The 23,127-nt window shown below is 28.8% G+C and overlaps 1 protein-coding gene across 1 annotated transcript; it reads left to right on the top strand.

The window, feature by feature from the left end:
* The first annotated feature begins 18,268 nt into the window (after positions 1-18,268).
* LOC107951838 (uncharacterized) lies at positions 18,269-22,131 on the top strand. Its single transcript, XM_016886983.2, has 2 exons — positions 18,269-18,872; positions 20,165-22,131. The coding sequence occupies exons 1-2, from the start codon at positions 18,740-18,742 to the stop codon at positions 21,748-21,750; spliced, it is 1,719 nt and encodes a 572-aa protein (XP_016742472.1). The 5' UTR covers positions 18,269-18,739; the 3' UTR covers positions 21,751-22,131.
* Positions 22,132-23,127: the final 996 nt, after the last annotated feature.

Below are 23,127 nucleotides of genomic sequence, written 5' to 3'. Positions count from 1 at the left end.
TTCTCACAAGGAACCAACTCAACAAAGGAGTCCTTGTTACATCAAATATGACATGTGGCACCAGTATCAAGCCACCATTCTCTTAGATTTGAATCAACCAAGTTGACTTTAGAAATCACAATGCAGAGGTCAAGATTAAATACTTCCATAAACATATTTTCCACAGCGTTAGCCTCATTTGTTTTGACCCTCTTTGAAAGCCTACAATTGGATGACTTGTGTCACATTTTATTACAATTAAAATATTTTCCTTGGAATTTTGGCTGCTTGAAAACACCGCCTTTTGGTCCTAGTTTAGACCCAGTCTGAGAATGTTTTCTTTTTTTGGAATCCTTCTTGACTTCCACTATGGCAAAGTTAGGATTGGTTGCTTTGTTTAGCCTTTTAGCTCAACCTCAATTGTTTTCTTTAATTCGAAGTTTGACAATTAGATCTTCCACGGTCATTTCTTTTCTCTTATGCTTAAGATAGTTCTTAAAGTCATTCCAAGCAAGGGGAAGTTATTCAATAATTGTTGCCACCTAAAAGGATTCACTTATATCCATCCCTTCTACAAGAATACCATGAATGATCAGTTGGGATTCCTGCACCTGAGTTGCAACAGCTTTAGAATCAACCATTACAAATTTTAAGAACTTGGCAACTAAGAATTTCTTAGCACCAGCATCTTCAGTTTTTTATTTATGGTCCAGTGATTCCCATAATTCCTTATCCGTTTTCTTGATACTGTATACTTCATAAAGTTCATCAGATAAACTGTACAAAATGTAGTTATGACATAGAAAATTAGAGTTGTTCCATACTTCGACAATGTTGAAGGTGGTAATAGCATCTTCCTCATCCTCTCTAAAAATAGGAGGATCATCCTTCAGAAATTTTTTCATATTCAACATGGTCAAATAGAACAACATTTTCGGTTGCGATGTTTTAAAATTCTCTCCAGTGAATTTCACAGGCTTTTCATTGTGACTCATAGTCACAGGTAACGTTTGGCTTGCAGTCTGAGCCTGAGCAGCAACAATCACCTCAGCCTTTGAATTGGATGAGTTGTTTAACATATGAGACATTTCTGTAATCGGAATAAAGAACTAGAATTTGTATATAAATTAAAATCCGAAATAGAAGTATAAATCAATCTTTAAATAAGTTATGATGGTAATTTGTATGCCTTGGATTAAAACTACAACAATTAATCTGTCTTAAGAATGTAAGAAAATCTTATATTGTATGCAGTATTAATATGTCAATAACAATGATAATGCAATACAATGTAGTAGCAGTAACACAATAGAATACTTGTAATCGGACAAAGTTAAAAATTAAAAGAAGAATTTTATCGAGGCCTATACAAACAGTTTCCTTAAGACAGATTCGTCCTCTCCTCGGTGCTTTGAGTAACGTTGTACAACAACAAACAATCACAGTAGTAGCACAACAACAATGATCAATTGAACACAATCTTACCTTTCTCTATTACCAAGAGAAATGAATTTAGAAGCAATTTTTTATATTGATAGTTTTGATGATATGTTTTTGAAATCTTCTAACTTGGCTTTATATAGAGGAGAGAAAATGAATGGAGAGATTTGTTGAAAAATTAATAGACATGAGTGAATAGAGACAATGAATGGAAAAACTCAATATTAAACCAAGAGATACATTTTTTCAAAAGATACAACTGTATGGAAAAATGCACTATTAAACCAAGAGATACAATTATCATTCATCACTCATAACTATTTTTCAACAAAGACATCGATGGTTGTAATGTGACGGAGCTCGGAAAGTAATGGTTGAAAAATTAATACTCACTTGGTGTCGAGATCAGAGAAAATAGAGGGGGAAGATGGCAACAGAAGCATATTGAAAGTTGGTTCTAGCATTTTTGAGTTTTTGACAGGGATTTAAAGAATTAACTTAAAACTTGTAATTTTTAAAGGGACTAATTGAACATTTTTTGTAATTTTTTTGTAATTTTTTTCAATAGAATATCGTGAAAAAAAATGTTGACGTGGTCCGTTAATGAGAAAATAATTGAATGACCATTTTGAACAATTTTTTCTAATTGTAATGACAAAATTGATAAAAAAAAATTAAAGTGATTAAAATAGAAACGATCTTTATTTTAGGGTGACTAACATGGTAGTTTACCCTAAAAGTTATTAAAATAATGAAAAAATACAATAGGACTTATAGAAAGTTATATAAAAATATTTAAATGATAAAAAAATTTAAAAATATATTAAATAGTTATGAAAAACATAAAAATATATATAGAAAATGTTCGTTATTTTGAAGGTTGGAGTCTTTGGATTCAATAATAAGGAAATGAGAGCTTAAAGTGAGATGGTGATCGAACTTGTTGTCGGAAAATCGGGTTTGGAAAACGCAACAGAAAATAAATTTAGAAAAAACCCAAAGTTTTAAAAAAAAATTCAAATTAAGAATTTGATTGTGATATCTAAAGTAATAAACATTTAATCAAAATTGTACCTTTTTTATTCGTCTAGGATTAAAGCTTTGATCGAGTAGTCTTCTCTGTTATCCTCAAGCTCATATTTACCAAGTGTAGACTCGCTTGAATTAGAAAATTTTTCACAAAAACAACCAATAGGGTAATTTCATAATTTTTCCAAACTTTTGGGTCTAGTAAATAAAAAAATATTTTTAGAAATTTTATTAAATAATTTCTTCAGATAATTTTCCCTCTACAACTTTCTCTTGAATTCAAGTGTGTGAATAATGATGACCCAAAGCTTTCTTTATAAATGAATAGTTTAGAGAGTTCAACTATAATTAAACTTAATCACTTTAATATTAAATGTTATATTTATAAAATAGTTATTTACAAAATAAACATTAAATTTAATTTAATATTAAATCTATTAAACTAATATTATTTTTTTAATATTTAATTTGAAATCAAATTTTGTATTAAAGTCTTAGAAGGAGTGTAGTTCTTCCATTACTCAACCGCCGAAAACCCACCACCGTCGACCATTTGCCAACCACCAAAATGTCGTTGTCACAATCGCCGGCACCCTTAGCGATTCGATTTCTGTCGGTTTAGTCAAAGCCAATGACCGCCCGACCATTCCAATCTAGCCACTGATTGGATGGTTGATCCAATTTCACATACCTGGCTCGATTCGATCAATTTTTGGGTCTTGATCTCGGTTTTGGGCTTCCGTGCCCAATTTACGATCTCATATTTAATTTTCAAGTTCAGTTACCTATTGGGCAAATTTTCTAACTTGAAAATTAATTTCTAAAAATATTATATTAATTTTAATTAATTTTATCATTTTAATTTTACTTTATCAAAATTAATTTTCCCAAAAATCACTTAAAATTTTCAAATTAATTTTTCAACAAAATTCTTTAATCACATTCTCTAGTTGAACAATTCTTACGATCGCCCAATTTAATTCCAAAACGAATAAATTGATTCAATTAAATTATTTTCAAAGTCGTAGAATTTACTTCTAATTCAAATGCAGTTTGATCGAGCTTTTGTTGAGCTAGCGGAGAGACCAATCGAACATATACAATTAGGCTTTAGTAATTGTAATTATGTCTAGAAGTATCGTTCCGATAATTTGCAATTACTTAATCATGGAGTCAGTCCACAAGAAGTATTATGATTGAAAACTCCTTATTGTATACTTTTTACGAAAGTAATTCATCCAACTACCTTGTCTAATGACCTCATCATGTGTTTGTTACCCTCATATGATATCCTTGATTCATTTGAGTTAAATTTGTTCACTCAATATAATCTTATTTTATCTCATTGTTACCATTGTGTCTTCTTAATGATTAATATGATCACTGTTAAAAAATGACTGTGATAAATTGCTCGTTCAAGAACAAGCAACCCGTGACCACATTCCATATTTATCAATCTATACAATACCAATGAGAGGATATAGTTAACTCTTTAATTGAGCTATGAATTTCACTGTTGCTAGTAAAGTCATGCCATACACAAGTCATGTACCCAACATACCGACTATTGACTCGATCATTTTTAGAGCATAAACATCCACTTATATCAAAGCACATGAGTTACATACGCATGGTCAATGACTAACTCAGGATTTAGTTAAATCACACCATGAATGTCACAAGTGAATTAATTCACAAAAAAATTCAGAATTAATTCATCTTGGGTTCAGTCCAATTTATCATTCTCCTAATGAATACATCTATATCTCTACCCATGGAGTCAACTGCTCCAATAGCCAAGACTAGCCATCTCCTCAATTAGAATTGTAGACGACATAATAATCCTTCTCAGTATTTGAATCAAATGCTCACTTTGATTCTTTTATGAGATTATGGACTCGTTTAGATTATCTACTAAAGTAAGTTGTCTTTCTCGTAACGTAAATGTTCTTAAAATGCCACTTATTATTAGTTTGAACTTGGACAATCAATGAGCTAATATTTTCTTGTCACAATTTCGCTATGCATGCAAAATATGAAAGACAGAAATACAAAAGACATAACAATGAAATGTAAAGTTTACTTATTAATCGTTCAAATACATAGAAAATAATTACATGTTTACTACAATATGGACACATTTCCCAACACTTGTATTGGGTGTCGAGTGAAAGGTTTGAGTGACAATGAATTTAATGTTTAGTGTCTTAAGGTAAGCAATGAGTAATTTTTGGTTGAAGAGAGGTGAAGTGAGGGAACTCGATAAGGATGAACTAAGGTATGACGTAAGGTAGTGTGGAAGGAAAATAAAAAAGAGTTGTAATTTTTTATTAATAAAGTTTTTAAATTTTATTAAAATTTTATAAAAATTTAGAAATTACAAGAATAGAAATTTACTTCTCATTAAAAATTATAAATTACTAATCATTTTATAAATTTTAATATTTTTTAATGTTGCAGATTCTAGTTAGCTTGTGTAAGCAACATTGTGTATTGGTTAATGTCTCAATGATCAACTCGTGTGAGCAATTATTTCCCTGTGTATCCAAAGTTAGTTACTAAAGTTCTCCATGCAAAACAATTAGTGGAATATACAAAAATGGAACTTGTGGCATGAATGGTTGCTTACTTATATAGAAGTGAAATGGTATGTAGAACACATATCTTGTGAATCTTGCCAATGTTATGAATATTACTAATCTTTTGGTATGGTAGGTAATGTGAATTATGGCAAGGATTATTGCTATATGTTAAATTAGATTATATGCTTTAAATGACAAGTATGTGATATTTAATTTTTACAAACTTACTAAAATTTAAGTAAGATTACCTCGTTTCGTTTTATTTCCTTGTAGATTGTTAGATTCGAGTTGTCGATTGGATCGTCGTTAGAGATCACACTATCCGTAAATACTTTTGGTAGCTATTCACTTATTTTAGCCTGGTTATAAGTGACATGTAAATAGGATCTTAGCTATGTATGTTTATAAGCGTTTTGGTTATGTTTTTTTCCATTTGAGATGTAAGATATATATTTAGATGTAAATCTTTAATGGTTATTTTGGTTGGTTGTGGTTTGTGATGACATAGACATATTTTACTACCTAAATACATTTTAGATTGTTGAATTGGTATATATGTTTTAGGTAACTTAGTGAACTTTGGTTGGTATTATGATAGCTATGGAATCAAAGATATAATGTGATTGAATGGTATTGAATGCTAATGGCAATATGCTTGAATTATGGTGTTAATTGTGGTATATTGGTTAGACACTCAGGATGGATGTCATTTGGTATATTTTGACAGGTTTTTGATGCATTTGAATAGGTTAAATGGTTGGTGTATTGCATGGCTTGTAACACAAGTGAACTTAGGTGAGATTGCTTGGTTTAAAAGGCATCTTAGGTGCACATAGCCATGTGCCACACACGGTTGCATGACACAACCATATGGTCAGTTTGATTTTGGTGCAAGTTTGTTCACACGAAATTAGTTTGTTACACGGCCATGTGACCCTGGATTACACGGCATCAGTTTGTCATACAGTTAGGCAACACGACCATGTCTTAGGACCACACGATCTCAGCCTTGTCACATGGCTTGGCCACACAGCCATGTGACCCCTATTGCATTTTTTACCTGAATTTTCGTAAAAGTTTCAGTTTAGTCTTAAGTTGATTTTGAGTTGGTTTAAAGGTTTTGTATGCTTAATTAATACCTGATTTTGATTATAAATCACATCACACTTGTATTAATTATGTTTAATAGATTTGTTGATTATTTATGTTGAATCTTTGTATGATAGTAATGTTTTACAACTGTAATACCTTATAGCTCTAGCTAGGTGATCGGATTGGGTATAGGGTGTTATAGTGAGACATTTACGAGTATGATAATTGAGCTCTGACAATATGCATAGTAAATTCTCTACTTAACATTCTTCTTTTTCCTTGCAACCAACATTTAGTAGGATATCCAGAGTCTATTTCTTTCCTTCAAAATAAAAAAGATACATAAGAGTATAGGAATGTTACTAGTTCACAAGTTTCGCATTTGATTAAACTAAATTGCCATTTTTCACCCTCATGCAGCTCGATCCCTTCATTCCTCTATCTATGGTCCTAAAATATTCAAAGAGAAAATGTTAATTGAGAATAAGGTGGAAAAAGGAAAAATCATATATGTTAATTGTTTTCCATGTTCCCTTATATAGCTACTATTATACTAGTTGTTTAACATTTTCCATGCAAGCACTAATCCAATTTTAATATAAAATATTAGAACGAGCTGTTTTTCCCAACATGTCTCTCAAAAAACTTACAATCTAACTAATGCCCAATTTAGCCTCCAAAATTTACAATTGGTACAAATAGGATGTTGTAGGATCAAATTGAAACATATAAAATAACTTAGGGTCTCTAATCCATTATGGCCAAGTATTGATTAAAATTTTAGTGACAATGAGGATATGTAAATGAATGATTTTCCTTTTCCCACATATTAGAAAATGCTTGTGTTTTGACGATGTAAATGCTTGTCTTAGAGGATAACATCGACATATATTAAGTTACTTGTTATGCTTGTGGCTCTTGTTTCTACATTAGGAACCTTTTAAAGTTGAATAAGATTTGAGTTTATTGGATGGAGGAGAAAAACCCAAATGGCACGGGACTTTTTGATACAAACCATTTCAAGGGAACATTAGACATTTCAAATTAGCCTATGCAACATGATGAATGGCCCTTGGGGCTAAGGATGAGTTGGCTTGGACAAAACTAGTGAGCTACCAAAGTTTAACTTTGGTAAGGATTGTATTTGTTCCCACCCATCAAGGTTAAGAGAAAAATGCATTACAAGCTTATTGTTAGTGGTAGTGGTTGAGCCTATTGCTCAAAATACTAAAGTAGATGACAATTTGGATACGAAATTGAAAATGATACTAAGGCTATTGCTATGACCATTGGCGAAGTTGCGGATGTAGGTATGGGTCCTAATAACATGATAACAAAAAGTATTATTCCTTTTACTATTTTAGTGACTTCTAATGATAAAAAAATTTATTGCTTTTTAATTCTAAAGAAGTGGAGGGTTCATCTTTCTACTCCCTCTCTTCAAGAAGAGGGAATAATTGTTTATATTGCAAGAAAGGATATTCAAGAATCTTTAGCTTTAGAGAATTTCGGTGTGTGTTCAAGTTTTATCATTCTTTATATTGGTGATTCTCTACTAATGTTGTTTGTTCTTTTCTTGCTAGAAATTTGCTTTATATGCTTATTAAAGATACATGTAGGAATCCTATGACAACTTTTCACATAAGGCAATGAGAGGTTTCTCATGTTGACAGTGGTGCTGTGAAAAAAACAAAGAGCGCCCATGAGTTAATTGAGAATCTCGACAATACAAAGGGCCCTTCTTCCCTTGAATCATGCAAAGGACCGTCGATGAGCTAACTAAAAATCAATCGATACAATGTACAAGCGATATTACAGTAACAATTAATACATTCGTATAACTACAACTAGAATTAATCATTTCAAAAAAATACTAATAATCGAAATATATTCAAACCTAAACTAAAACTACAAAAGGTAAAATATAAAACCAAACTAAATTTTAATTGAAAAGCCATACATAATTTCATAAGTTAGGATTTGGCCCCAACCTAAAATGTGAAGTTCATTATTAAACCAAAGCCGGCTTGAATAGGAGATTGATAAGCTCAAATTCTAAATATAATTTATAACCTGAAAAAAGGGATACCTAAGCATTTATTAATTGGGTATATTTTATTTGACTTTATTGTTATCTTTTTGTGCTGGCTACAGCCTTTTAAATATTGTTTAATGAGCAAATGGTGGATATGCTTTGCTATGTAGCTCCTTCCATCATCATCATTTTTTATAATTCATTAATCATACTAACCTTGGATTAATAATAATAATAATCATATTTTAAAACTTAAGTCATGAATTATTTATTTTTTCAATATTAATTTAGGTTATAAAAAATAATAATATTTTAGTGAGTGAGTGAGTGACAAACACACTATATAAATATTTCACCATCAAATAAACATATAAATCATGAATAAATTTAGAAGAAAAAATTATTTTACTCCAATTATTTAATTATTTCTTACAAATAAGGAGGTAGGGGGAAAAAATAAAGAAACAAAAACAAATTGGTCTGGTTTTGTAGTTAACAAAAAAGTAATATTTTTATTGTAAAAAAACATTATTTTTAATAAAAAATTGGATAACTATATAATATTCACTCAATTATTAGTTTCTTTTATTTTTGGTCACCCAAGTTTAAATTTTTTTATTTTAATTAATAATCAAAATTTAATATTTTGATTATTTGTTCATTAAATTACAAACAATGACCTTTTCTATTAGTAAATTTAGCCCTCAACTTTATACATTTTGTTAATTTTATTTCACTTCTTAAAAATCCAAAGTTAATTTTTTCTAAATTTTTTTAAAATAAAAATGATTTAAAAGTTCAATTTTCGATAAAAATACATAAAATTTTATAATAATACATGCAAATCTAAAATAAATGAATACCATTTTTTCTTTTTTTTTACATGAAATTTATTTATTAAAATATTAATTTTGTAAATAAAACATATATTTAAAAAAATTCATAAACAATACTTAACTAGATTTAAACTTTTTTTAGATTATTTTTAAATAATAAATTTTATTATACGTTTAGCCCTACTCCTTAGCTCTAATCAAATTTGTCAAGCATTAGGCATTGCCTTTGTCCACAACCATTGATACAAATAACTCTTACTTCAAACACCTCGATTTCCACATCCTCCATCATCACTTCAATGAACTAGAAATTGGTTATGGAATTATCAACATGACCTTTTACCTTTTGGATCTTTAAGACCTCTTATTCACCAAAATATCCCTTGATCATTCTTATCCTCAAACGCAATAAAATTGTTTTGGGCAACAACCTAAAAACATATAGTCTTACTCGTTTCAACCTTAGATTGTAATTTTTGATCCAACATAAACATGGTGATCATTAATATTGAAAAGAGAAAAAGTTGAATCTGCACAAGTCTTATTCATGATTTTTCCCCCTTAAATTGTTTTACTTATAAAATTATTATTTTAATAAATAAATTTTGTTTTAGAAAATAATATATATTCATTTATTCATAAATGTTATTTGTAATTTTTTATGTATTTTATTTAAAATGAATTTAAATAATTTTTATTTTTATTAAATTTTTATTTTTAAGAATCAATATTAAATTAATAGAATGTATAAAGTTGAGGGATAACTTGTTAAACTTTTTTATATTTATAACAAAATTTTATAAAAAGTGGAGGACAAAATTTGTTATTATACTAATAAAAAATATTTAATGATTTAACGGAAAAGCGATCAAAATATTAAATTTTGATAATATTAAAAACTAAAGTGAAAAAATTAGTGAATAGTTGGGTGAATGTATTTATGATTTACCTTAGAAACTTACCCAACCAATAATAGTTACTTTTTCTAAAAAATCTAGTGCTACTGCTCAGAAGTGTAGCTAGTTGAAAACACACTTGTTTAGAGAGAGTTTTAGCTAACGGCACTTTAAATGCTTGGAAAAATTAAACAAAACCTCACGTGTCTTGAGGCGCGTGATCTGTACATTTAATTAAATGCTGCTATTTTGCATTTTCTAAGTTTTTGTTTTGCAATGAAGCTTTTTAGGCTGTTTTTGGAGAATGATTTATTTTTTTTTTAAAAAGTTAATATTTTTTTGTGTTTAAATAAATTTGTGTAAAATATTTTTTTGTGTTCGATTTTATAAAAGTTACTTTTCAATGAAATAAGCATATATTTGAGATTTATGATAAAGAGTTTAAATGAAGTAGTAAATTGATTATAAAGTGATGTTAATATGAAATTTTAGTAAATAATGAATTTTCATCATATTAAGGATTAAATTTTAAATTTTGTATATACATAAAAAATTGTTATGTGAAATAAAACATTATAATGAATTATTTCATTGAAGTGCTTAGATGGTGAAAAATAAGTTACATGGTAATAGGGATTAAATTGAAAATTGTAAAAAAGTTTTAGTGTGAAACGGTTTAATATGTGAATAAGAAAATTATGATAAAAGTTTAATGAATGTGTTATGAGATTATGAAATATACATAAAGTATTGTAAAAGTGACTTGTGGAAAAATATGGAATTTTTATAATGACAAGGACTAAATTGTTAAACTTGAGAAAATATGTGAATGAAATAATAGAAGTGAAATACATATAAATTTAATATGTGAAACATGTTATAATAAGAAAGAAAATTGTTTTAATATGATTAATTACTTAATATTGAACTATTATGACAAAAAAGAACTAAATTAAAAAATTATGAAAGTTTATAAGAAAATATTTGATAAGTAAAGAATGTAGTAGAGAATGTAACATCCCGGAGCTTTGACCCGATGTTCGGGTTGGGTTTGAGGGTGTTATAGTGGATAGAGTCTTATCAGTTTAGAAAATGTCTTACAGAAAAAAATTGATAAAACATTTTACAAGAATAAAGGGATAATTTTACTTTAACTGGAAAATCTTTTATTTTGATCATTCTATTTTACACGAAACAAATATAAGAAAAACTGAGAATATTTTCTATAAAAACTTTTATGTCGAAACAAATGGAAGCTTAATTTTTCTTTTTTCAAATAGGTAACTGAAAATTTTTTTTATATTAGTTTTTGAATTTGAAGTCGGTCAAATAGTAGTTGTTTTAAAACCCGAGATGACAAAATCATTAATTAGATTTTTATAAAAAATCTTAAAAATTTATAAAACTTATAAATAATTAAAATAAATAAATTTTAGAATTCATACAAAATTATAAAAAATCATATAAATTTATAAGAAAAATAGAAGTATGAGATACTTTTACATTATTTATTATAAAATATAAAAAATATTAAAAATGCATCTCAAGTTCATCCCATTAAAATTAGAATTTGTTTTCTTTGAGATTATAAAAATATAAAATTATTAAAAAGTTTCGTTATGTATAAACGATTTTCTAAATTCAAACGAATTTAAACACAAATATGTCAAACTTAATTGTAAATGCCTTTTTTTAATAAACTTAAAATAACAGTTTACAATATTTTATAATATTTTATACTTTTAATTTTTTAAAATAATAAATTATTCTCTTTTTTTTAATGTTTGTTTTATTCTTTTGTTTACTAATGAAACTTTCTATATTTAAGAACAGGCGAAGTTAAAAAAATTTATTAGAGAGTCGAAATTAAATTTTAATTTGTATGATAGTAAAAATATAATTTTATTATTTTAATAATATATGCCTTTATAATTTTTAAATAATTAAATCAAATTTTTATTATTTTTAAGGGATTAAAATATAATTTTATTTTTATTAATTTAAAATTTTTAAAAACATAAATATTTCTTTTTTTAATTTTAGGACGCGTAGCCGTAACTACCCTGTCGAAGAAGTAAGTATAAACGAACACGTTTTTACATTGTTTACCAAAAGTTGCTGTTTCAATTCCAAAACTCCACGTGTTTCATGTTTTGTTTATTTTGATTATTAAGATAAACACTTGTATTATAAGAAAAAAAATTTAATTACAACGCAAAAAATAACATAAATTATTTTACAGATTCTTCCCACTATATTATTTATGATTCTTTTTAATTATTTAATAATTTTTTTATTAATTTTTTTCATATAATTGATATATAATTTTTGGTATTCTTTTTTATTCTAAACCCGAACTCTAAAGTCTAAACTCAAGCTTGAATCTCGAATCTTGAATCAAGGTTCAGGATTTAAAGTTTAGGGTTATAAATTTTAGATTTGAGATTTAGAGTTTGAGATTCAATGTTTAAGATTCTGTATAATAAAATATCAAAATTTTATAGAAAACAATTACTGAAACATCATTAAATAATTGGAAAAGAATCATAAATGATATGGTTGGAAGTGTACATAAAATAATTTCTTCTAAAGTATTTATAATTTCCATCCTAACCTTTAAATAAAAAGTTAGACGTATTCTAACGTGTTCAAACCATTGTCTTCTCAAACTAGTAAGAATACAAATGCTAACCGGGTTAAGATTCACTTGGCATAAATTCTTTATTTAGTAACTTCTTATAATTAATTTTTTTATATTATTTATATTTATTTTACAATGTATTCGAAGTTTATAACTACCTCTTCATATAATCTCTTCTCTAAATTTATTATAATCAATAATTTGCTGAATATATTTATATAACTAAGAGAATTGATAAAATTTTAAATTTATTTGTAAATTAAAAAAAATAAAAATAGAAACACAGCCGAATTCAGAGCATTTATTATAAGATGACCTCACTATCCAACATGGCCGGTGGGGCGCCAGTCTTGTCGTGTGTATATAAATCGGCAGCGCCAGAACAACAGATTTTGGAAGACCCTATTTAATTTAAATTTTTTTAATAAATTTTGTGATGTTTACTTAAAATCTTAAAAGAAAATGGATATATTAATGAGAATTTTATTTTAAGAAATTGAAGCTTTAAATTAAAATTTTAAAAGGATTAATGAACATTTTTAAAAGTTTTGAAAAAGTAAACAAAATTTCCAAAACTTTTGAAAGATTTAATAACAACTTCTAAAATAATTTGAGGGTCTATTTAAAATTTTCAAAAAGTTAATGAAAATTTTCCAAAATTTTGGAGGCAAAACCCTTTTGGCTCCCATTATATTTAGCCACTATAAATTATCCAACAAAATTTCATCACTTTTAGATGCGCTTCTTATGTCTGAAACCTCGTCATAATATTATTTGAATATTTAGAACTGCACATGAAAATCACAAAATTTTAAAAACTTACAGGTATTTAAAAGTAATAATTCCGATTTATATGTATTCACGACGTGCAAATATTGATCCTATATTTTAAAATCATTTATAAATGTTCATAAAGTAGTCTGACACTTCGTAGGTATAAAAAAGTTATTGTTGCTGATGATGTTATGTTGGAAACGTTAAGGTTTTGGATCTTAATGGATAACGTTAAGAAAATGGTTGAATTTAAATTATAAATTTTTAGGAGAGTTAAAATTGTAATTTTATTATTTTATTAAAGTAAAATTTTATAAATTTTTAAGGGATTAAATTATAATTTTTTATTTTTGGAGAGAGCATAATGAATTTTAAATTTTGAGAGGGGTTAAAATTTAATTTTACCATTAAATGATCTTAAAATTTTACAAATGCTTAAGGGACTAAATTTTCAATTTTTTTTTTTGTTGGGGGGGGGGGAGAGGGGTGGTGGAGAGGGTACAGCCCTTGCTTGCCCCTTTAGCTTCATCCCTAAGGTTCGAGTCTTATCATATGTAAATGTCATGTGTGTTTTTCTAAATTATTTAGGGCTCCGGTCTCACCATAAGTCTTATCCAACTTTATTATGATCTAGATACAAATATTTTCAAGTTTTTTCAAATTTCCAATATGTTATGTAGGGGTGAGTAAAATTTGAATCAATTCAAAAAATCGAAAAAAGTTCGAATTTTGAGTTATTCGAGTCAACTTAAATAAGTAATTTGAGTTTCAAATTTGAATCGAGTTGAATTTTACAATTCAAACAACTTGAATAATTCGAATAACAGATTGGTGTAAATACCTGTCACATCCCAAGTCTGGTAGGTTTAAGATTTAGGCGTATTCTAGTAAAATAATTTATTTGGCGAAGTATAATCCGCCAAATTGCTTACTTTGGCATATACATGTGAGCGTATAGTAACAACCATATAAGTAAGTATGATAGGAGTTATGGTCAACGGCATAGAACGCCTTGTTTGTCTGAAGTACTGTGCTAATTAGGTTGGAAAGTAACCTGATTAGGAATCAACTGGATAGATTAGTATGATATTTGTAACTGTAAGGTACTCATTTATATTTCTCTCAAAAAATGTAGACCACTAAGAATGCAATTTATGAAATGTGTGACACTTGTTAAGTTCCGCAAAATAGGATGGGTCATATTTATATGTGTGAAAGGGGTTTTGAGAAAGGTTCATTTTCTTCCTTCAAAAGTACTCTCTGATTCTTTTTTTTAAGTCTAATGGTATCTCTTCTTCGCTAAGTTGGAAGCTATTATTCTTAGTTAATGAGTGGTTATTCCATCTCCGGGTAAGTATTACAGCTCTGTATGTTGAGTTCTGAATAAGTAAGTTTGTATATGATATTTGAACAGTAAGTTATAAGTATAAGATTTTGCATGGGGGTTATTAGTGATTAAGATGATAATAATTTATATTTAAATGAGTTTTAATGGTGACCTTATATTATGTAAATAGTTGTTGCTGTTGGTTCGATAAGGATGGTTGAGCTTGGAGCTTTGAACTACAGTAGGTGAGTGTCAGGTGAGTTTCCATCCTGAGTTTTTCATATGAACTATTCAAATAAGAAATACAAATATAAGGGATGATGATGTCTACAGTAATTGGTAAGAGTATGAGTATAGTAAAGATGAGAAATGTGCCATGATGATATGTAGAAGGTTCTGTTAAAAGAATAATGTTTGGTAAACATGTAGGTAAGGTCTGATGGACGAGTTGTATGAATTAGAAAAAGGTGATCATCTAGGTAAGTGATTATTAAGCAAATGTTTCTCTGTGATGCCTTTGGTAGGGTAATTATATTGCTAACCAGATAGGTAGATCACAATATAAAAACAATAGTAAGATCATGAGGTTGAGACCCATGACATCTTAATATGATTTGGAACCACTCACGGTGTAGCCTCTAATAAGACAAAGTCAGGAATGGCAGGTTAGATACATGAATGTGCGTGTAAGTCCATATGGCTAAGACCTATGGCAAGATATGTTTGTATGTATGTTCATGGTGTAGCCTTCGATAATGTATGAATCGAGACGGTAGGTCATGGTACATGAAATTATGTATAATCCATGAGGAAGAAACCCATGACACCTTCTGTGATAGTTCATTGAGATAGTGAGCACGCGATTCTGTATGAAGCCTTATGGTGTATTCTGGTTGGCCTTTGTGGCATGCTCAGCTAAGTCTATTTGGTAAGACGTAGTTATCTGCCCTTATGGTATGTTCTGGATAAATTCTGATTGTTTTGTGATAGATACTGCTATGATAAGGTTATGAAACGTATAAGGATGATTTGGTTGAATTAGATAAAGGAAGTTCTGAAAGAAGTATGTATCTATGTGTTAAAAAAGGGTATCCACCATGATATTCTATTAGTTTTGAAATTGGTTGTATTCGTAGTTATGATAGACATAATAAATTGTTAATGTGAGTTCGTCTAAGTTATGTAATCGATAAATTTGAGTTGTTTTGAATTTTCCATATCTGAGTTATATTATGTCTTCTTTCGAAATTGAATGAGATCTGTGTTATTTTTATCCTAAGTATTTGGGATCTTATGATAAAGTGGTTGTGGAATTCATCTGAATGAACTATGTAGTATATTATCATTATGAATTTAATGATATTCAAATCTGCATAAGTATTCGCCAAATGTGTATGTATCCGCTACTGATTAATATATGTGAACAACTGTTCTGGAGTAAGTGTGTGTGTTAAGAGATGGCCTATATGAAATGGGGCTATGAAGGTATATTATCTTACGAAGCACCTATGATTTATGAAATATTTAGAAGGATTTTCAGTTAGACAATTAAGAAAGAATTGATATGTTAAAAGTATGATAGTTAGCGTGTAAGTGTAGGCCAAAACTATGATAGTATCTGCCCAAAATGGAAGTAAGTGGTTCAAAAAAGTAGCTGGCACATTGATGTTCTTCTAATTTGATTAACTATTCGCCAGAGTATTTTTGTGATAAACCTCACCAATTTCTCTTGAACGTACAAGATTTGCTCTTGTTTTCAAGTGTGACAGTTGTTTGAATGCACTAGGAGGGTTAGGCTAAGAACACACCAAGTTAGCGGCGAAATGAGTTATTATGCATACAGTGGGATAATGGCGTAACTTAGGGTTACCTCTAAGAGTCTGTCTTTAACAAACTTTTATTCTGTAATGAGTTGTAACAAGCCTGTTGTAATATTTTATTTTATTTTAAATACTTTCATTTGTTCTTAGATATTCGGCATTTCAATTAAAATAATAAGAAAAATATTTGCAGTAAGGAGTATTTGTCAATTGTTTCGATAATTCATTTAAGTATTCTGTGTAGTAACACCCGAGACCCAAACCTGGCAAATCGGGTTGAGTTGAGGGCATTACAATACCACTTTAGTCTCTGTCAATTTTGAAAATGAGCAAGTTGATCTCTTTCTCAACAAAAATTATAAAAAAAATTCAAAATAATTTTCAGAAATGAAAAATATATATAAGTTTCAAAATTTATATATATATTTAAAAATTATAATAGTTTTAAAAAATTCTAAAGAATATATAAAGAAAGCTAAAAATTTAAAAATTTTCTAAAATAATAATTTTGGAACCTAAATAAGTTAATTAATGTTTCAAGTTTATCATACTAAAGTATCTTATTATTTATTATTATTATTTTGCTTTAAAAAGATCTCAAATTTATGTGCTATATTGTAACAAGAATTTAATTTGACATGTTTAATTTTTTAATTTAACTCGAAAAATTTCACTCAATTCAATTCGATTTGAATTTCATTTTGCTTGACTTGATTTGAAAAAAAATTCAAATTGAGTTAAGATGATAAAATAGATCTTATCAATCTGATTAACTCGAAAATCTTTCACTTGATTCGAACGAAACTCACCATAAGAGACAAAATAGAGTTTATAAATGCCAAAATGAAATTAAAATATTAAATTAATTAAATATTTATGTAAATAAACTAAAATAAAATTCATATTAGTAAAATAAAGTTGGTAGACTTATTACTTAAAACATGTTTAGAAAGAAGAATTATGGATAAAATAATTATTAAAGTTGGAAATGCGAGTGAAAATAAAAGATTGAAAAAAGACGAAAACAAAAGAAAGAGCCAAAATGTGGGCCACATGATGGAAGACATATTAAAAGCAGCCTAAAGTTCACGTTTCTTGAAAAATGCATTTATCTCCTTATTTTTTTGAAATTTATCTCACTATTATTTTATAAAGTTTGGCTATTATTTTAATTTTAAATAAAAATGAATTATACTCTTTTTAATTCATCATGTTTTTATTTTATTTCCATTCTTTTTTAATTTTTTAATTACTAAATAATGAAAATTTAAATGGTTAATATTATCTTGAATTTCTGTAAAATTAAATTATATATTTTTAAACAATCTTATTATAGGTTGTGATTTTATTCTTTTTGACATAATATCTAAGATTACCCATAATCTCTCTTTAATTCATAAATAGGAAGATAATGCGCTTTATCATACTCGTGTCAATTTAATTAATACTCTATGGATAAATTAAATTATATTTAATTCAAAATTTTTTTAAATATTTCGAACTTATAGTTAATTCAATTATATTTAAAGTAAATACATTAAATTAAATATCACTATTGCAATGATAAAAAATTTATTAATAATGAAATCTATTAAAATAATAAAAGCATTTGAAAAGAAAAGAAAAGAGGATTTGAATTTTGAAATATAAAAAAGAAAAAAAACTAAAATTTTGAAAAAAAAATAAAACTAAGTTTCAAATATACTAAGAATATAGAAAAATACAGGGATTTGAAACTAATTTAGCTTAATTTTTTTTTATCAAACTTTGAAATTTGTCGGAAGAAAATAAGAAGAGGAGAGAGTGAAGTCCAATTTGTTTAAAGAGAGAGTAGGAATATTTGGTGTGAAATATTAAAAAGAAAATAATGGTAGGTTTCCTCCTATAATGAATATTTGAAGCAAAGTAAACTCCAAACCCAAACCAAACAATTAAAAACACCATACATACATACATACATACATATGAAAGCTATTATAATATATATATATATGTATTTGTGTTGTATTAGAGTACAAGTTTTAACATAATTCCCGTCATCACCACCCGTCAAAACTTTCCCTCAAAACCCAGACTTTCTCCTCTTTTATAAAACCAAAAAGTTAGAGACTTTCTGTTTAGTCATCTTTGTTTGTTCTTTTCACAGAGAGAAGGGAGGCTTTCTCTCTCCTTTCCCTCCATCTTCTCTTTCTCCTGGAGTCTCTTTGTATTGAAGTATGAAAAGGAATTGAAGTGGAAAGAGGGTTTGGGGGGTGATACTGTTGAAGATAATTTTGTGGGTGGGATTTATGTTTGAGTTGTTGGGAGATAAGATGTTTGGGTGTGAATGTTTTTGTTGGCACCAACATACCGATCATCAATACCCTTTGCCTCAGCCTCAGCCTTTTTTCTTGCCTTCTCCAATTCCAGAATGGCCTCTAGGTATGCCTTTCTCTTTGTCTATTCACGACCCATTATTTCCTTTGATTTCTTTTTAATTTTCAGGAATTTCTGATTCAAATTATGTGTTTATTTTCCCTTCCTAAATATAGTCATGATTACTTGAGATATGGGTTTTTTTTTTCTCCTTTTTCCCACTATTTTCTTCTGCAACAATTGTTTTCTTTTAATTATTGAATCAAATTTACCATGTAGTATGATGATTATAAAGATTTTTAGCTAATTATTTGGATAATAATATTTAAAAAATAGTTAATCCAAAAAAAATATGGTTATTATTATTAAATATAAATTTATGAATATAAACAAAATTAAGTAGCAGAAGGAATATGCTTGTATGGCTCTAGAGGCTTTTTCTTCCTTTCTCTTGCCTTACATAAAAATTAAAAAGCATTTATGGATGTGGTGCTGGCCCAATATTTGCTTTGGATTTTGTAAATTAATGGCTCTTTGATGCATTGGAACTCTGGAGAAACTTGCTTGCCTCCAAAAATCTAAGACTTTCTTTACTCTTTGTTGCCTTTATCAATGGAACCATGTTTTCTTATTTTTCTTCCCCCCTTTTGAAAGAATTTCTCTCCATACTCTTTTGACATCAAATTAACTTCTACCTTACATATACATCGCTGTTTTCTTTCCATTAGGATCCCAAATATTAAATTTTAATTAATATTCATAAATAAAATATTTTTATTTAATTACCAATTCTTAAAAAAATAAAATAGCATGTTTTTCTTTCTATAAATATGGTTTTACCAATGATGTTAGATATTTACCAACATTTTTCATTAATAAAGTCATCCTTTTTCTTTGGGACTCCAACATCATAGTCAGAAAGAAAAAGTCATAAGGATATTGTTTGTCTGTTTTGTTTTTTTTAATGTATATTTTCATTTCCAATACCTTTAGTTGCATTATTTTATTTCTTTTTTTCCTTTTGTAAAAAAATGGTTATTTCTTGTTTCAAGAAGAATTTCAATAGCTTAAGCAACTTGAACAACAAGTTAGTCAATATTTCTATTTTTTACAAACATTCTAGATTGCTGTTGGAGGTGTGGGGTATCTATCCCCTTTACCCTTTACTTCAAAGAGGGTAGCAATTTGATGGTTGTTTTCTTGATGACTTGATAACCAAGAAACAAGCTAACTAACATTCCCTGCAAATTTCTTGTTTCAACCACTGATAAGCTTGCCTAATTTATTATTCAATCATTATATGGTAGTTGAGCTTTATTATTCACTTTGATAATGATGTACTTCCATATATTTCTCAGGTCAAGGATTTGGTACTGGAAAAATTAACCTAGGGGAATTAGAAGTGGTTAAAATTACTGAGTTTGAGAGGGTATGGAGCTGCAGTTTGCTGCGAGGTAAAGCGGAAGGTGTCACGTTTTATAAGCCTGTGGGGATTCCGGATGGATTCTTCTGTCTCGGTTATTATTGTCAACCAAATGACCAGCCGTTGAGAGGGTATGTTCTTGTGGCTTGGGAGAGGGTAGCTTCGAGTACAGAAGTTTATTGTGACTATGACTCCGATACAGATTTTCCTGCACTGAGAAAGCCTGTTAACTACTCATTGATTTGGAGTACAGATTGTGGTAGTGGTTGTGGTTTCTTCTGGCTGCCGAACCCTCCTTTGGGATACAAAGCGATGGGAATTTTGGTTACTGACACCCCGGATGAGCCTGATGTGGAAGAAGTTAGATGTGTCAGGGAAGATCTTACCGAGACTTGTGAAATTATGGACACCATACTTGCTACTGATGCAAACACATTTCAGGTTTGGACCACTAGACCTTGCAGAAGGGGAATGTTCTGCAAAGGCGTTTCGGTTGGGACTTTCTTTTGTTGCACCTACTTTGTTTCTGAAAATCAAGAGTTGGAGATTGCATGCTTGAAGAATCTTGATCCTTCATTACACGCAATGCCAAATTTGGACCAAATTCACGCTCTCGTCAAGCACTACGGTGCAACGGTTTTCTTTCATCCCAATGAAGATTGTATGCCATCATCTGTGCAATGGTTTTTCAAAAACGGGGCACTTTTGTACAAAGATGGCAAGGTTAATGGTGAACCTATTGATTATTTGGGCTCTAACTTGCCGAGTGGAGGGACAAATGATGGTGCATTTTGGATAGATTTACCAAGAGATGATAATGCAAGAAAAAATGTTAGAAATGGGAGCTTGGAAAGTGCAGAGCTCTATGTTCATGTAAAACCAGGATTGGGTGGAACATTTACTGATATTGTCATGTGGATATTTTGTCCCTTCAACGGACCGGCTAATCTTAAGATCGGGTTAATGAATATACAAATGAACAAAATCGGGCAACATGTAGGTGACTGGGAACACTTCACTCTTCGGATAAGCAACTTCACTGGCGAACTATGGCAAGTATACTTCTCACAGCATAGTGGTGGTGAGTGGGTTGATGCTTTCAACTTGGAATTTATTGAAGGTAATAAGCCAATCATTTACTCATCCAAACACGGGCATGCTAGTTTTCCACATCCCGGGATTTACCTTCAGGGGTCAGATAAACTCGGAATTGGAATTAGAAACGATACTGCTCGAAGCAAATATTTTGTAGATTCAAGCACTAGGTATCAGATTGTTGCAGCTGAGTATCTTGGAGGAGTAGTTACAGAACCGTGTTGGTTGCAGTACATGAGAGAATGGGGTCCAACCATAGTATATGATTCAAGATCTGAACTGGATAAGATAATTAGCCTCCTCCCATTGTTTGTTCGGTTTTCGGTGGAGAACATCTTTGACCTGTTTCCAACAGAGCTTTACGGCGAGGAAGGTCCGACTGGACCAAAGGAAAAGGATAATTGGGTAGGAGATGAAAGAAGTTGATACCTTATCTTGCTTTGTGTACATTCATACTGGCATGGTATTCATAGTCCATAGACCTTCCACTGTTTAAAGTCAGCATGGGGAACTGGTCGAGAACAAAGGATGTGCCCATGCTCCCGGCATAGAGAGAAACCACAAATTGATGAATCAAAATACAGAATGCAGAATGCAGAGTGCAGAGGTAGTATGCATCCGTGTGGCTATATACAAATTCTTTTAAGGTGGATAGAGAATAGGTTGAAATGGGGGAAGTTGTATAAAAATGTGTTGTTTGGCATTGATCCGTAAATATATAGTGTTATGGTTAAAGGTTGTGTGCTAGTCCTTGAGTTTGATCTTTAAAATCTGAAACCAAAAGTATATGTGAAACCTGTTTGTCAATTGTCATTCTCCCTCCAATTTTTCTGTCTTATTGGGTTAATTGCATTTGCACCTTGGGTCCCTGAATTACGATTTAAAATTTAAACTTCAAAATTGAGTCCTCAAATTGTCATTATCATTCTAATTTGGTTCTTCCAACAACCATTTCATTTAACTTTTCTAATAGATTTCTATTTTTGTTCGACCTCCAACACATTTCAGTTGGTGGCGTGGATGGTGACATTTATTAGGTTCCTTTTCATAAATGGACAAAAATAATAATAATTGACTATAATTAAAGTACTCCCCCCACCCCCACCCCCTATTTTTCTTGAGTAAAATAATTATGTAAAAAACACATTATTTATGAAGTACAAAAATTTTATTTACATTCTTTAATTAATACTATACATATATTTTACTTTATTTATTTTTATTTGCTTCAATTAAATTAGTGCAACTAATATACTTATGATATGAACTATTCCTTGTTTTTTCATATTTATTTATAAATAGATAAAAAGAAAATATTATAAAAATATATAAGAAAAATATCTTAAGTATTTTTATGAGCTGATAAATTTTATTTTATTTTTGCTTGTATTTTAAAGAAAAAAAAAGTAAGAAGAGAAAATAGGAAGATAGAATTTTTATTTGTTTCAGTTTGTATTCTAACGAGGGAAAATTGAAAAATAAATACAGAAAACGAAAACAAGAAATGTGAAGAAATAATATTATTTGTTTTTCCTTGTAGTTTAAAGAAGAAAAAAATGAAAAAAGAATGAGAAGCAATAAGCATTACTATTAAATTATAAATTATGAACTAGTTCAAATACTAATTCATAAAATATTTCATTAAAACATTTAATTTAAATTATAGTATATTCATATAAAAGGAAAATTATTATTTTTTCATAAAAGTGAAACAATTAAATAATTTTATAATTCATTATAAATCTAAAAATTAGTTTAATCATGACATTATTTTTTATTTTAATTTGTATTTGTTTATGAAAA

The sequence above is a fragment of the Gossypium hirsutum genome, chromosome A11 (genome assembly GCF_007990345.1).
Source record: "Gossypium hirsutum isolate 1008001.06 chromosome A11, Gossypium_hirsutum_v2.1, whole genome shotgun sequence".
Taxonomy (NCBI): Eukaryota; Viridiplantae; Streptophyta; class Magnoliopsida; order Malvales; family Malvaceae; genus Gossypium; species Gossypium hirsutum.
This window is presented reverse-complemented; position numbering and strand designations above follow the sequence as displayed.

What these genes read in the sequence shown, in the direction of transcription:
- LOC107951838 (XM_016886983.2), top strand. Translation starts at nt 18,740, where the DNA reads ATGTTTGAGTTGTTGGGAGATAAGATGTTTGGGTGTGAATGTTTTTGT. An exon ending in AATTCCAGAATGGCCTCTAG is followed by an intron (nt 18,873 to 20,164) that starts GTATGCCTTTCT and finishes TATATTTCTCAG; the next exon opens with GTCAAGGATTTGGTACTGGA.